At 40.5% G+C, this 13,312-nt stretch overlaps 1 protein-coding gene across 4 annotated transcripts in view; it reads right to left on the bottom strand.

Moving 5' to 3' along the window:
- The window catches only part of EPB41L4A (erythrocyte membrane protein band 4.1 like 4A), a 139,512-nt gene that overhangs the window by 22,958 nt on the left and 103,242 nt on the right, over positions 1-13,312 (bottom strand). Inside the window, exons 13-16 of one of the 4 annotated variants that reach the window (XM_075079300.1) lie at positions 10,725-10,806; positions 6,384-6,467; positions 3,786-3,899; positions 1,854-1,901 (exon numbers count right to left, since the gene is read on the bottom strand). In XM_075079300.1, coding sequence (XP_074935401.1) covers positions 1,854-1,901; positions 3,786-3,899; positions 6,384-6,467; positions 10,725-10,806 — 328 coding nt within the window. The remainder of the gene's footprint in view (positions 1-1,853; positions 1,902-3,785; positions 3,900-6,383; positions 6,468-10,724; positions 10,807-13,312) is intronic. The other 3 variants (XM_075079302.1, XM_075079301.1, XM_075079303.1) reach the window with 3 other exon arrangements.

The raw sequence follows: 13,312 nt of genomic DNA, 5'->3' as shown, positions 1-13,312 counted from the left end.
TCCACTAACCTTGAGTCTCAACATTACTAGGTCATCCAAGCAACACTGTTCTTTCACACTTCCAGGTCACTGGAGCAACTCTGTTCTTTTACCTTTCTCAGAATTTCAAGTATTTTCTTACTCTGATTTAGCAATTAATCCTATAAGCTATGAAGGCAGCAAAAAACACACTGTGGCAGGAGAAGTGCAAGATAAAACACCCTATTTGCTCAAATTCAAGATAAGCTTTTCAGGAATGGAAATCTGATCCACCTTTTGGATACTGCACATCAAATTACCTTGTATTCCCTGTCAGGAAATCACTTGCAGATAGACAGCAGGGCTGCTGAGCTGTCAGCTGAGCGGCAGCTGCTCATGCTGGCTGTCAGAATATTATCTTTCACTGAATATTAAACATCAGCTTTTACTGAACTGAATAAAACACAAAAAATGGAAACAAAGGTGGTTTCCTAAGTAAGGTGCAAGAATGCATGAGATCATCCTGATCTCTAACAATTACAAAGCACCCTTCAACCTTCTCTCTTGCTTTCTTGGTTATGCAATATGTTTGATATTTTGCAGGTGGTATATCTATATGGTCTGACACAAGGAGCAAGAAAGAAGAAGGCATAGTCAATTTGGCAAGTGGGACAGAACAAATACAGCCCAGGAAGGGGGTGGGGTGGTTTTCAGGATTTGGTATTTCAGAGAAACAGTTGACAGAGAAGGCTCATATATTCTGGTGCAGTCCTTTTCTGATTAAAAAGCAAGAAAAGTAGCAAGATTGTGAGAAAGTGGAGACGACCTATTACAATATACAATAACTAACCTGGACATTTGTAATGTAATACAGCAGGTACAGCCTTCAGGAAGGGTCCCTTCCGAGCACTGGGGCTTACCAACTGCGATGCCTAACTAAACCCTCTCAGTTTTATGTGCTGAACATTCACCATGGAAGCTTGTAATGGTAACACTTCCAGAAAAATAATCTGTTATAATAGGCGCAAAGTACATGAGCACTTTCCCTGACTTCCTGTGATTGTTCCTGAGATGTTTGTATCTCTGCCAGAGCTCCTTTCCCCTGCTGCAGCAGTGAATCAGATCCTGGGAGTGCCTCCTCTCCTTTGCAGGCTTCAAGAGGCTCTGACATCAAAATGCACTGCACTGTCTCCTTTTTCCAGCATCCAGGGCAGGAACACAGGAGCAAGGAGAAGCACAGCACATAGTCAGGGCAGGCAGATGTGGCACTAGATAACTCCAGATGCAAAAATGTGTCAAAAGCTGAACCTCTTGCAGGGCACACCCAAATTCACACCAGCAGTTTTTGGAAATGTGACAACTAGTCAAGACTGCACAGGAAAAAAAATAAGAAGCTTAAGAAAAAATTCAGCAAAAAATGTGCAAGACAGTGAGAAGATCATAAGAGTTGCGTATGCCTCTGCACCTACCTTTTGCAGGACAATTAATCTCAAATGATAGTACACTTGCTTTCAAAACAGATTAATTAAAAGTGGACTGGGAGGCTGCAGAAATCAAAATAAAATCTGCAGATGCAAAATCCAAAAGCTAAAACTTCTGCAATCGACTTTCAAATTGCAGACAAGCGTTTAGTAAACTTCCACAAACTGCTTCCAGCTTGGCACAGTAACAATGTGCAAGGCAGCTTGTAGTAATCTGTGCTGTCATGAGGTTATGCTGCAGTGCGTTTTAGCAAAAGTACGATATGAAAGAAAAAAGTAGATGGGTGGAACATAACAAGCCTTCTAAACATTTAAGAAGATGGGGGAAGGAAGGAAGGGAGGGGATGCAGGGAAATAAAAATATGATCAGCACTTCTGCTATCATTTCATGGTGGCTATAGATTATATATTTACCTTCTCCTTTGCTTTAAATCTGAATCTTCGCCACTGTTTTGATTTTTCCTGTGACATTAAGGAAGTTTTAATGAAATACCATTGGGTCACTTAACACAAATACACAAAAACTCCCATCTTTAAAAGAAAAACAAACACAAAACAAAATAACTTTCCAGAGGGTTTTTTTCAATATAATTTAAGGCAGAGAAAAAAGAGCACGTGCTTGTTTCAAATTTTCCTCTACAATACAAAAGGACATCTCTACAATAAGTTGCAAAGGCATGATCCCATTCAAGCTCTCATTGCAAGTCCCTGACTTGCAAGGTTCAGCACGGTATGCTAGCCTTTAGAGCTTCCTACTGTTTTCAGCATAGCAAAGCCTGATGTTTTCCTCTTAATTCCCATAAAGAGTGCATAAACAACATGGCTATTGTTATTCAACAGCTGAAAAAGGGAAGTGCATGAACAAAACCAAGATTCAGGAAGATATAATTAGGTTACAATCTACCTACTATTGTCAGTCTTCACAGTCTCATACATGAGATAAGACTTTTAAAAACATTTTGTTGGTGTGGTGGCCCAAGGGAAAACTTGCTATTGGCATGACCACCTGTCCATGGAGTAAATCAGCTAAATGCAAATCTCAGATGATAAACACTTTGCACCTCAAAAAATTTCATACTGCATAGTGCACAAAAACTGTTCTTTTCTTGGTACACATCTCTACTCCTTTAATTTTACAGAGCCCAGTAAGTCGTCCTGACAACTAAGCTAGCTATGAGTCAGAAAACCCATTCAGGAAACACGTTGCTATTAACACTTACAAAGGCTCTATCCAACACGTAAATCAAGATAACTCTATTCACTCAGAGAGAGCTATGCTGATTTACTTTAATTCAGGCACGAGGTCACTAAGTATGCACCATGGGTGAGTTCTGTCACTCCTGTTCTAGACAGCTAATAACAGATAAAAGGTCTGGAGCAGCTCACAAACCTGACAAATACAAAAGCTCCACATCAAACTACACTTCCTCATAGAGATAGCTGCATCGTCAGAGATTCCTTTGCAAACACTGGCTTTGAAAGCCAAACACTTCAGAGATGTCAGAAGGAGATGTAACTCCAAAGTGCTGGCTTGTAAGGTAGCCCTAGAAGGCTGCTATGAATATGGCACAGTGGCTATGCTTGTCTACACTTCACAGCACATCACATCGCTAAAGGTACCTTAGTGATGAAAGCAGCTTCTCAGCGGGACAAATCATCCCAGGTGACATATTGTCTCTCAAAACTGTATCACTTGAGAGCTGTCCCTGTAATTTGCATTTTGGACATACTCCAGGACACACAGCACAGAATCTCCGTACATTTAATTTTACTTCTCTAAGTTACTCAATTCAGCACACACCCATTAAAAACACATTAAGAATCTCATAGTTTTATTTTTGCTGGCATCCTCTCTAATGTAAAGTAATTCACACATGGGACTGTTGAAGACAGCTTTATGGCTCATCCGTTTAATCTTTGTTGCACTTGAAGAAAAGCAATGTACTTAAAATACCGCTCTGTATTAGAAGCTCATTGTCAAGCAAGCAACATGCATCAATCTTTTCCTTCACAAGGGAAAAACAGCTGCCGCAACTGAAAAGACCTTGCACATGCCAATAATGCAATTTCTCATATATTTAGCATCATTTTCCTAGCACCCAGAACAGCACACAAGGAAAAACCTGACCAAAGCTTCCTTTCCAAAAGCAGATCGGGTATTCTTGCTCAGGTTTTTTTGTTTGTTTTGTTTTGGTGGGGTTTTTTTACTAACAACTGGTCCCTAGAGTACTCCTTTTCCCAGAGCCCAGCTGTGTCTCTGAGAGCCTTTACTGAACACAGAGAGCATGCAGGGCCTCAAGCTTTCTACTGTGAGAAGCTAACAGCAATTAACCCCAGGGCTCTTACCTCCTCCGGAATGGCTGCCCAGATTCATTCTCGCTGCCACCTGATGGGTTCCGTCGCCGAGAGTAAGGAAACTTCGGTGATTTATTGCGGTCACTGGGAGAATTATATAGCCCACTAGGGTTAAAAAGGAAGAGCAAACAGTCAGCTTAAACACTTCCAGGAAAATTAGGCCAGCTAACTGAGATTCAGCCTACAAAAACGAGAAGGCTCACATATACACTTACATATGTATTCAGCTGTACGTGTGTGTGTGTGTGCTATGTAAACACAGATGGTATTGCTTGCCAGCAATAAATTTTTTACACTGAACCTTGAAAATGTAGGAGACGTCTTAGCATTGCCAAGCCAACAGCAGTAAGCTTACAAAAGGTAGAACCACCTAAATACATATTCTTTTAGAATAATAAAATTTCTCTGCTTTAGTATGAGTTATCCAACCCAGAGCTAGGCATTCAAATGCACCTCTATTCTTTATCTTTTCTGTGGATATAGGTATAAAAACAGTGTTTCTGTCTTGATATGTGTCTTCATCACAGAGCTACTGCTTGGGACAGTGAAACAATTAGTTCCAGCTCCCTGCAGTTCATCCACACAACCCTCTGCCGACGGTCTGCCGGTGTTTCAAACTTCAGGTTATGCACTTAAGCCTGGGTGGGGCCCAATGAGTTGGGTTATTACCCAAATTCAATGTAAACTATCAGATGCCTGTATAGATTATCCTGTGATACCTTCCTACAGAAGTGTAAGGACCTATTCCAACAGTGTAACAGAGCCTGCGATGGAGTACATATCGCTCTAAGGTGGTCTACTGATGCCCCATGACTTTTTTGAGGATGGATGTTAAACTCAAACACACACCTTCATCTAACATTAGCCCGTTTCACAGCTTGTGGTAATCATGATATTCTCACCAACTGGCACTTAAGGTATTTCCTTTTGCTTTCCTAAAACCCTTGGCCTTCAAACTGGATACTTTCTTGTTCACTTGCTTCTACAGACTGCTGATTACAGCACTGCTCTGCACTGTTGAAAAGCTGCCACAGTTCATCTCAATGAGAATTACTGTTAGAAACTGTGAAAGCCTCTGTGCAGCATACAGTCTGCTCATGTGTCTAAAACTGCATAGTCCTTCAGAACAGACAGACCTGCAAAAACTCAATCCTGCCATTCTTTGGCTCCTGGGAGATCAAACTTCCTACTACTCTGACAGCAATTTTAACACCAGAACTGACACTACTTCATTAAAACTCACAAATAAACATCTGTCATAGCAAAAGAATATTTGTACATTGCCTTGTCCTTACTCTGAAAACTTATGTTTACAGAGGAGCACACGGGGTAAATCATCGTGGTGCCCCAAAAGGCACACCATGAATAGATCTGAATCATCACAGAAAAGCAGGACCATACTGGATTACACTTAATGTGCCATCTAGTTCACGGCCTGTTTCCATCAGTGGCTGTAAGCAACCACTTAGAGGAAGCAAGAAGTTGAATACGTATGACAGCATCCAAGTACTCTCTCAGCCTCACAGTATTCTGAGTCCAGGGGACTTACTGTGCCAGCTGCTATACCTCTGTCTTCAGAATTCCTTGAGGAGCTCTCTTCTGTGACTCACCCAGCTTCTCCCAGGAATCCACTAACTTCCAGCAACCCTTCTAAAGGAGGACCACGGGTCTCCTACTCATGGTGAGTCACTACTCGCTGCCTTTCTCAACACTTTTAAACCACCTCCAATAGCTTCATCTGAAGATCCCAAGTTCTTATGCTGGAAAAATAGAATCCTGATCTCCTTCTCCTTTCTCTGTACTACTTATTATTTTCTAGACCACATCCTCTGAAATTATCTCTTTTCCAGACTAAAGAAAGAGTCCTGCCTGGCTTATGCTCCTTGTACAGATTTCCTGCACAGCCAGCCACACGTTTGATTACCCTTGCTGCCCCTCTCAAAGACTTTTCCTCTTCCTGAGAAAAGGACATCAGAACTACACTCAATTCATGTGATTCACAAATTTATGTCATGGCATAATACTGTTCTCTTGCTTTCCTAATAATTCGTAATTGTTTTTCTGACTGCTGCATAGTTGATCTTTTCACAAAGTTATCCATCATAACTCTACAGGACCTCATCTTAGTCAGAAATCTAGGGTTATTTTTTTGCCCCATGTGCTTCTCTATACTTAATGACTCAACATCATTCACCATCTAGTGACTCATCACTCATACTTTAGGGGTCTTTCTGCCACTCTTAACAGACAACTTTCACTCTCACTATCCTGAAGAATTCTGTCCCATTACCAAACCTTATCAAGCCCTTTTCTAGGTCTTTGACAAATATCCTTAGTAGCAGAGGTCTATAAACAGATCTCTGTGGAAAGCGACAGATGACTCTCATCCACTGACCAGTTCCTCCTACACCCACTTTCCTGATTCTTCACAGATTATTTATCCATGATAGGACCTATCTTCTTATATGCAATACAGATTTATTGTGACCCTGTTAATACATTAATATATTACATCAATATCCTTCAACCTACTGCCATGGCATGATATTTATCATTGCACAATACCTAGGACATCATGCCTCGCCTTACCTCTGTGGGCCATTTTCCTCCCACGGTGCGCTTGTTTTACTTCTTTGGGTTTCTGGACTGTTTTCATTTTTCATCTTTTTAAAGCTAAATAAAAGTACAGATATATATATATTTTTTTAAACCCATAGTATACAGATCACATGTTCTCTCCCCCTGACCTCTTAAAAACTAATCTTAAAGGCATATAGTCACTACAGCGACCCACCAGGCATATAGCTATTTGCCTGCTATGTGAAAGAGGGCAAACAGCTGCTATGTTGAAGAATCTCTCCTAGAAACAGAGACTGGAACAAAAAAAATCCAAGACTTGAAAATCAGCTCTACAAGCTCATAATTATGGCTGCACTGAGTCAGAAAAAAGGTCAATCTTGTCTCAGAGTAAATGAGAACAGATGCTTAGGCAAAATGTCTAACAATAGGGCACATATAAAATATATTCTCATAGTCTTCCACAATATTCAGTTAACAGATTATTGAACCAGAGGTTTTATCTGTTTCTTATTCTACACAGCTCTTGATGGAACTTTCTTCCATGGATTTACTTATCTTTTTTTAATTTTTGGCATATATAGTTCCTGGTAGCAGTATGCTCCAGTATTTAACTATGGCACATACAGTTATTTCATTTTGTCTCAAAACTTCCACCTGGTTCAGAGTTTCCATCCTGTCTTCTTCACTAGTTCTGTGCTTGTAGAAAGGAAAAAAAGCCCTATAAATGATGGTTCCGTAATCACAAACTCCACCCCATTATTTTCTTATACATTTTTAACAACTGTCTCATCTCTTTTCCAAATGAAAGAATCACAGACTATTTAATCTCTCCCAGTATAGGAGTCACCACATATCTCTGATTATCCTATCAAATTTTTCTACCATTTTTCCAGGTCTACAGTACCTTCTTTAAGATGTGAGCAACAAAGGCAGGGAAGATAACTATTCAAAACATGACAGACCACAGGTTCAGAGTAGCATACTCTTCTCATTTCTTCCCCAGTAACTCCTTATGTTTTGTTTTTGCTAGACACTGAGCATAGATCTGACAATGTGAAAGAGCTGTCTTCACTGACTGCTGTAAGGTAAAGTACCAGGACAGTCAAGATAGTCACCTGGCTTAAGAGATGTATCAGTGTTTGTAACCAGACTCCCACCACACCTGCAGGAGATGGGAGAAAAACAGCAGGATGCTGTAATTCTTCCTATTTCTACCATTCTCACAGTGTCAGGTTTTACACCTTCCAACCCATTAATGCTCCTAGATAGCCTGCTCATTCCACTACAAGTGTTGCAAGGTGGCTTCCAGCTAAAGCATGCTTTTGCACCCACCTTCTTGCCAGCAGCTGGTTATGCTTTTCCTGCATTATCATCCCTAGACCTTGCTTTCTACATGAGCAGGCTGTTCACCTGATACAGGACTTGATAGCCACATGGGTTTCCATTAAGTTCTTCGAGAAGTACAACTGACAGCAACCCACTACTAGCATTAATACCACATATCTTTCCAAAGCCCTACTTAAGCGGCAAAAAAAAAAAGCTTTACAGATGCTTACAGAGAGGAGGACATAAGCCAGAGTTCTTTGCCCAGAGCAGGAGGTGACAGACTTGGCTTTGTGAAGGAATCGTGGCTACTTAACTCACTAATCCACTTTTAGCCTCAGCCTGCGCTTACTGCAGGTCACTGAGTTAATAATTTAATTCTCACATAGTGAACAAAATCCAAAGCTACAGTAAGTCAGCAGGAAAAGAAATTAAATTACACTTTATCAGGTAAATAATTTTCTTAATACCGCACCCATTAATTATTGACTCATATGTGCATACAACCTATTCCCAGGCCTAAAAATACGTTCTTACTACAGACTAAGCAAGTAACTCAGGTAAATATGTTTCAGTCCTGTATTGCAAAAAGCAATTGTTTTTGCACAGCATAAACTACTGAACAATACTTAGATTGAAGTTGGACTTAAAGACATACATACAATGTTCTCAAATCTTAGAAGACAGAGAGAGAAATTATCCTGGGAGGAGAGTTCACTGCATCAGATTCCTAAGTCGTCATTCTTTCAGAGCAGCCACACACTTTACAGCTAGAGAGCTACAGCATGGCAGCTCTTCAGATACTGGTATTATCTCCAGGAATGCAGTTGCAAAAGGGTCTGAGTTTGTTCAAAGTGTTTGAAAAGGTTATGATCTGAATTTCATGTGAGGTTAGTGATGTTGGGGTTTTTTATGGTTTACCTTGAATTTATAACACTTATGCAGAAATGACCAACTGTATCTCTACAGTGAATGACATGTTAAACTTCGAAAACTCAGCTTGTAAGAGCTGCTGAAAGATGCTTTGCAAGCATGACTGACAATTAATGCCAGAATTACATAGGATCGAGTAAACTACCAAACTGTAAATGCTTCACAAAGTATGTGTGCTGCCTGTCACGCATACTAAGCCTGACAGACCTGTAAGGTGTTTTACATGTGCAGGCAGGGAGAGAAAAACAAATCATTTTCTAAATAGAGAGCATGGAAGAAAAACAACTTCCAACACTTTTTTGCTGTAAGTGACTAACACTGTTTGAAACCATGACTCAGTGAGAATCTGCCTGTGAACTGCTTTTAAACTGTCAAGGTAAGAAACTAAGCTCAGAACGTTAAAGCTGCCATGTTGAGAGCCCCTTATTTTGGTTCTTGCTCTACAACCTACCTATCCATTTCTTTTTAACAGTTCATTGCTAAAAATTTATATACAGCATTTGGAGCACAAACTGTAATGAAGGGTTCCTATCTCTTACCAATACAGTCATAATCTCACTATGGAATAAGGGTACTTCTTGCTTTGTACCCTTCTCTAACCTAGCCAATCACAGAATGACAGAACGGTTGAGGCTGGCAGGGATCTCTGGAGGTCACCTGGCCCAACCCCCTGCTCCAGCAAGGCCATCTATTGCCGGCTGCCCAGGACCGTACCCAGACAGCTCTTGAGCATCTACAAGGAGGGAGACTCCACCACTTCCCTGGGCAGCCTGTGCTACTGCTCAGTCACCGTCACAGTGAAAAAGTGTTTCCTGATGTCCAGAGGGAACCTCCTGTGTTTCAGTCTGTGCCTGTTGCTTCTGGTCCTGTCACTGGGAACCACTGAAAAAAGCCTGGCTCCATCCTCTTTGCACCTCCCTGCAGGTATTTATATACCTTTGTATTGTTTTCTGCTCAATGGCCTAGCTTCAGCATGACCGAGTGGCAAAATTATAAACTTTCTTTTAACCCATTATTAGTGTTATTTTATGAGGGCTAGAACATTTGAATCAATTCCTTCAAACTGAGGAAGCAATTAAACTCAGCTTTTTTTTTTTTTTTTGGGGGGGGGGGAGGCAACTGTTCTAAATACTAAGTAATAGGAAACAGTATCCACCAAGTATTTGCAGTAAATCTTTCAGACCCTTCTTCAGAAGTCAGTCTAGATACCCAGTATGCAAAGCCCACAGCTTCAATGGAGATAGAAGGCCATAGGCGCTCAGCTCAATAAAACCTGTCAGAGTTGCTGGGCATGCAGAGACAGACATTCAGGCAACTACGCAAAGAAGTTAGGTGCCGAGTTTTTGACTCATTGTGTTGCCAGATCACTCTTTTTTGATTCAGGCACCCAAATTCCACCTAAAATTAAGGGTGTGGATATAAATCCTTTTCTGAACCTGAGCCTCACCTCTTTCTCTCAAATATGCCTAATAGCTGGAAATGTACACTTCAGCACTGACAATTAAACAGAGCAGACCACGCAAGTCCAGAGGAGGCCTGGCAATTTACTGCTCCTAAGGATCAGGCACACACACTCATGAGTTTTGTTCTAGGTTTACCAGTGTAACAGGTAACGGAGTGCAAGATCAACAGCCCTGCTGGAAGACAGGCCATGCCCAGTTCTTCCGGGCCTACACACCCCAAGCAGACCTTGTCCTGTGCAGAGGCAGGAGACCCACGCCCTGAGGGCCCTGCCAGCCAGCCCACCACTCCCACGGACACATAGGACTTCACAGGACTATCGTGACCCCTTGGGTCATTATCTGTTTTTTTTTTTTCATATTTAAAACTAAGACTGTTTGCCTTCCCACTAACTTGTCACGATTTGTGTGTTTCCAAACTCTGTGTCACCTGGGACCCCGTTCCATGTTCCTCAGAAGATCACGGTGTGTTAAAATGAATTACTGGGCAACACTCTCTGACCTTTGTCAACAGAAGATCAGACGATCCTAAACTTAAGAGCAGGATAAACTGTTACTAATGGTTACTAAATGTGTTTATCTAATGCAAAATGCAATCTCTTAAAAGCTGGAAGGGAACTGCTGGTCTACGTACCTTTTCACAGGGGAAGGTGCAATAATTTTGGTAGTTCCTTCATTTTCCCCATTTGTTGTAATCTGGCTCATGTTCTTAGATCCTGAAAAAAAAAAAACACAAACAGAACAGTCCTGTAACATATATGCTTGCACACCTATTCAGAATAATGACCTACTGAACACAGTGCAGCATGAGAGAGAAAATGATACACAAGATATCTGGTCTACTTTCTAAGGGTGCATAAAGATCACACTTCTGTCTTATCCTTATTTCTAGTTATACCACATCACAAGGAAGTTTAACATGGGGACATTCATTAATCTTCCACATGAAACAGAGGAGTTCAAAGCTGTTTTTCTCACAGGGATACTATGACATTGCCACCAGAAGGGAATTCCCTGCTCAGTCACCAATGAAAAAAAAAGTGTGAGGGTATGAAAAACCTTGGGAATCTCCAGTGTCATAACTATGCCCTCTAAAACAATCATTAGATCAGATAGTAAAGCAAGTTGAATATGTTTGTTCTAAGAAACCATTTCGAATTGATGTAGCAACACAGTGCAACACAATGCTAACATACCCCAAGTTATGACTAAGAAAATAATAACTGTAAATCCATGGATTAGAAAACCAGTTATGTAAATAGAGAGCGACAATAAAGAGCTATACTCTGACAGAGACAGCTAAGTATCAGTTTCAATGAGTCAGAAACATTTGGCCAATATTTGAAAGTTATCTGCCTAGTTTCGAATTTTGTACCTAATACTCTTTCAACTTTGATCCTGCACTTTTCGCACTATTGGCGGTTAAGTCCCCGCCTGAGCTATGAAAAGGAACCTGAAGAAGCAGAAGGAACATGCACTTTTCCTTCTTTTTGAGCCCTCGTATAATAGACTTCAAAGAAACAAATTTGTGTATTCATGTTTTAGGAGCAGTCAGGACCAAGGGAATCTAAATGTTTCATACTGGTTTAATGTCAAAGTGGTGTGGTAAGATTATGCTCTACAGATGTATACAGCTCAGTATTATGAACAGAAAAACAACTGTTCTGTTCAGCTTGGTATGTAGTAATATATTAATCATCAAGATAGGTTTGTTCCTACTGGTGCTATCATTTAGCTTCCATGCTGTGCTATTAATATTAATCCATATTTTTTCTTCAGTTCACACATACTCTATCTAACTAGCAATTTCAGTCATTTCTTACAAAACCGCTACCTCCTCCAGAAACAGATATTAAGTAAAACAACAAAGCAACATCACTGATGATGCATATTCGGGTCTGGACATGTTCACTGAAGATAATGAAACAGAATGAAGCCTGTAAGCCTCCTAACAAGAAAATACTATGTCCTCTGGACACAAGCAACAGCATCACATTGTTGTTACTTACAGTGGTACAAACACAAAGCCTTTTTGTTTGGCTAAAACGAAAATGTAATGTCCTAAACTAAGGTGTGGTGAGATTTTCCATTATAAGCCTTCTCCACAATCTCAGAGAAAGAATTTCTCCACAATCTCCCTCAACTTTCCATACCACCTCTTTGACATAAGTCTCTGGACTCTCCTCCGCTTCAGCACAAACACTTGAGATATCCTAAGGCATCTTGCCTGGCCATCAGTTGCCTCTCCTACAGGTTAAATCTGCTAGCCTTCTGCAGATGCCTCACAGGCTGCTGAAAGACTCAAGTGGTATTAGTCACATTTGCTTAGGCAACTCAACCAAGCCATTTACATGTTTGACCTTACCACTTTTAATGATGTAGTTTACTCCTTTCCCTACTTAGTTTTTCAGACTAATGCCTGGCAGGGGAAGGGAGAAGCCTGGGTCATGTCTTGTACAATATTTGCTCCTTCAAGGGACTTTTTGCTGTTTATGCAAGCATAAGCACTAGGAAGAATCTGCAGTATTCTGAAGAAGGAAATGCAGAATGGGGACAGATTCACAGACAGAAAATAAAGTTCTGGCATTCTGAACAAATCCTCTATTTTACACAATAAGAGACAACCAACCCTCCAGACTCTCTGCAGCACTGCACATCTGCCCATACAGTCATCTTCTGTTTTCAAGAATGAAGCAATAGCTACATTACCACTATGACCTGCTTGGTAAAAAGACAGAATTACTGAATGAAAAACTTTCTTGAATTAATGTGCATGAGAAAATAATCAGAAATTTCCCTCTTTTAAGGAAGGTACCCGTAGTGAAATAAAAATGGAGTAGGTCAAATTGTTAAACTACAAGGATATCTCAGGGTTTCTGACCATATTTTTTTGCACGCAGATGTATTTAGCTTGCCTTTCCTAGGCCATCAAACATGTAAGGCAAAATAGCCCAGTATAGTAATTTGGCCCACAAAGTACTGAAATCAGCAAAGATACGACTTTCAAAAAAGGAAATAATTTCAGTACTTCACATATTACTGTGTAAGTGAAGTAGCTTCCAATTAGCCCCTCAGAGTGCTCATAACTTGATGGAGCAATAAGAATTCATGCTCCAAAACATGTCATAGCTATGAAACAACGGCTACAAAAAGAGCCAAGGGTCAAGTGCTATAAACTAATAGCCACCTGCAGAACTCATCCTTTGCTATGTTTGGCAATGG

The sequence above is a fragment of the Phalacrocorax aristotelis genome, chromosome Z, assembly GCF_949628215.1.
Source record: "Phalacrocorax aristotelis chromosome Z, bGulAri2.1, whole genome shotgun sequence".
NCBI classification, from domain to species: Eukaryota; Metazoa; Chordata; class Aves; order Suliformes; family Phalacrocoracidae; genus Phalacrocorax; species Phalacrocorax aristotelis.
This window is presented reverse-complemented; position numbering and strand designations above follow the sequence as displayed.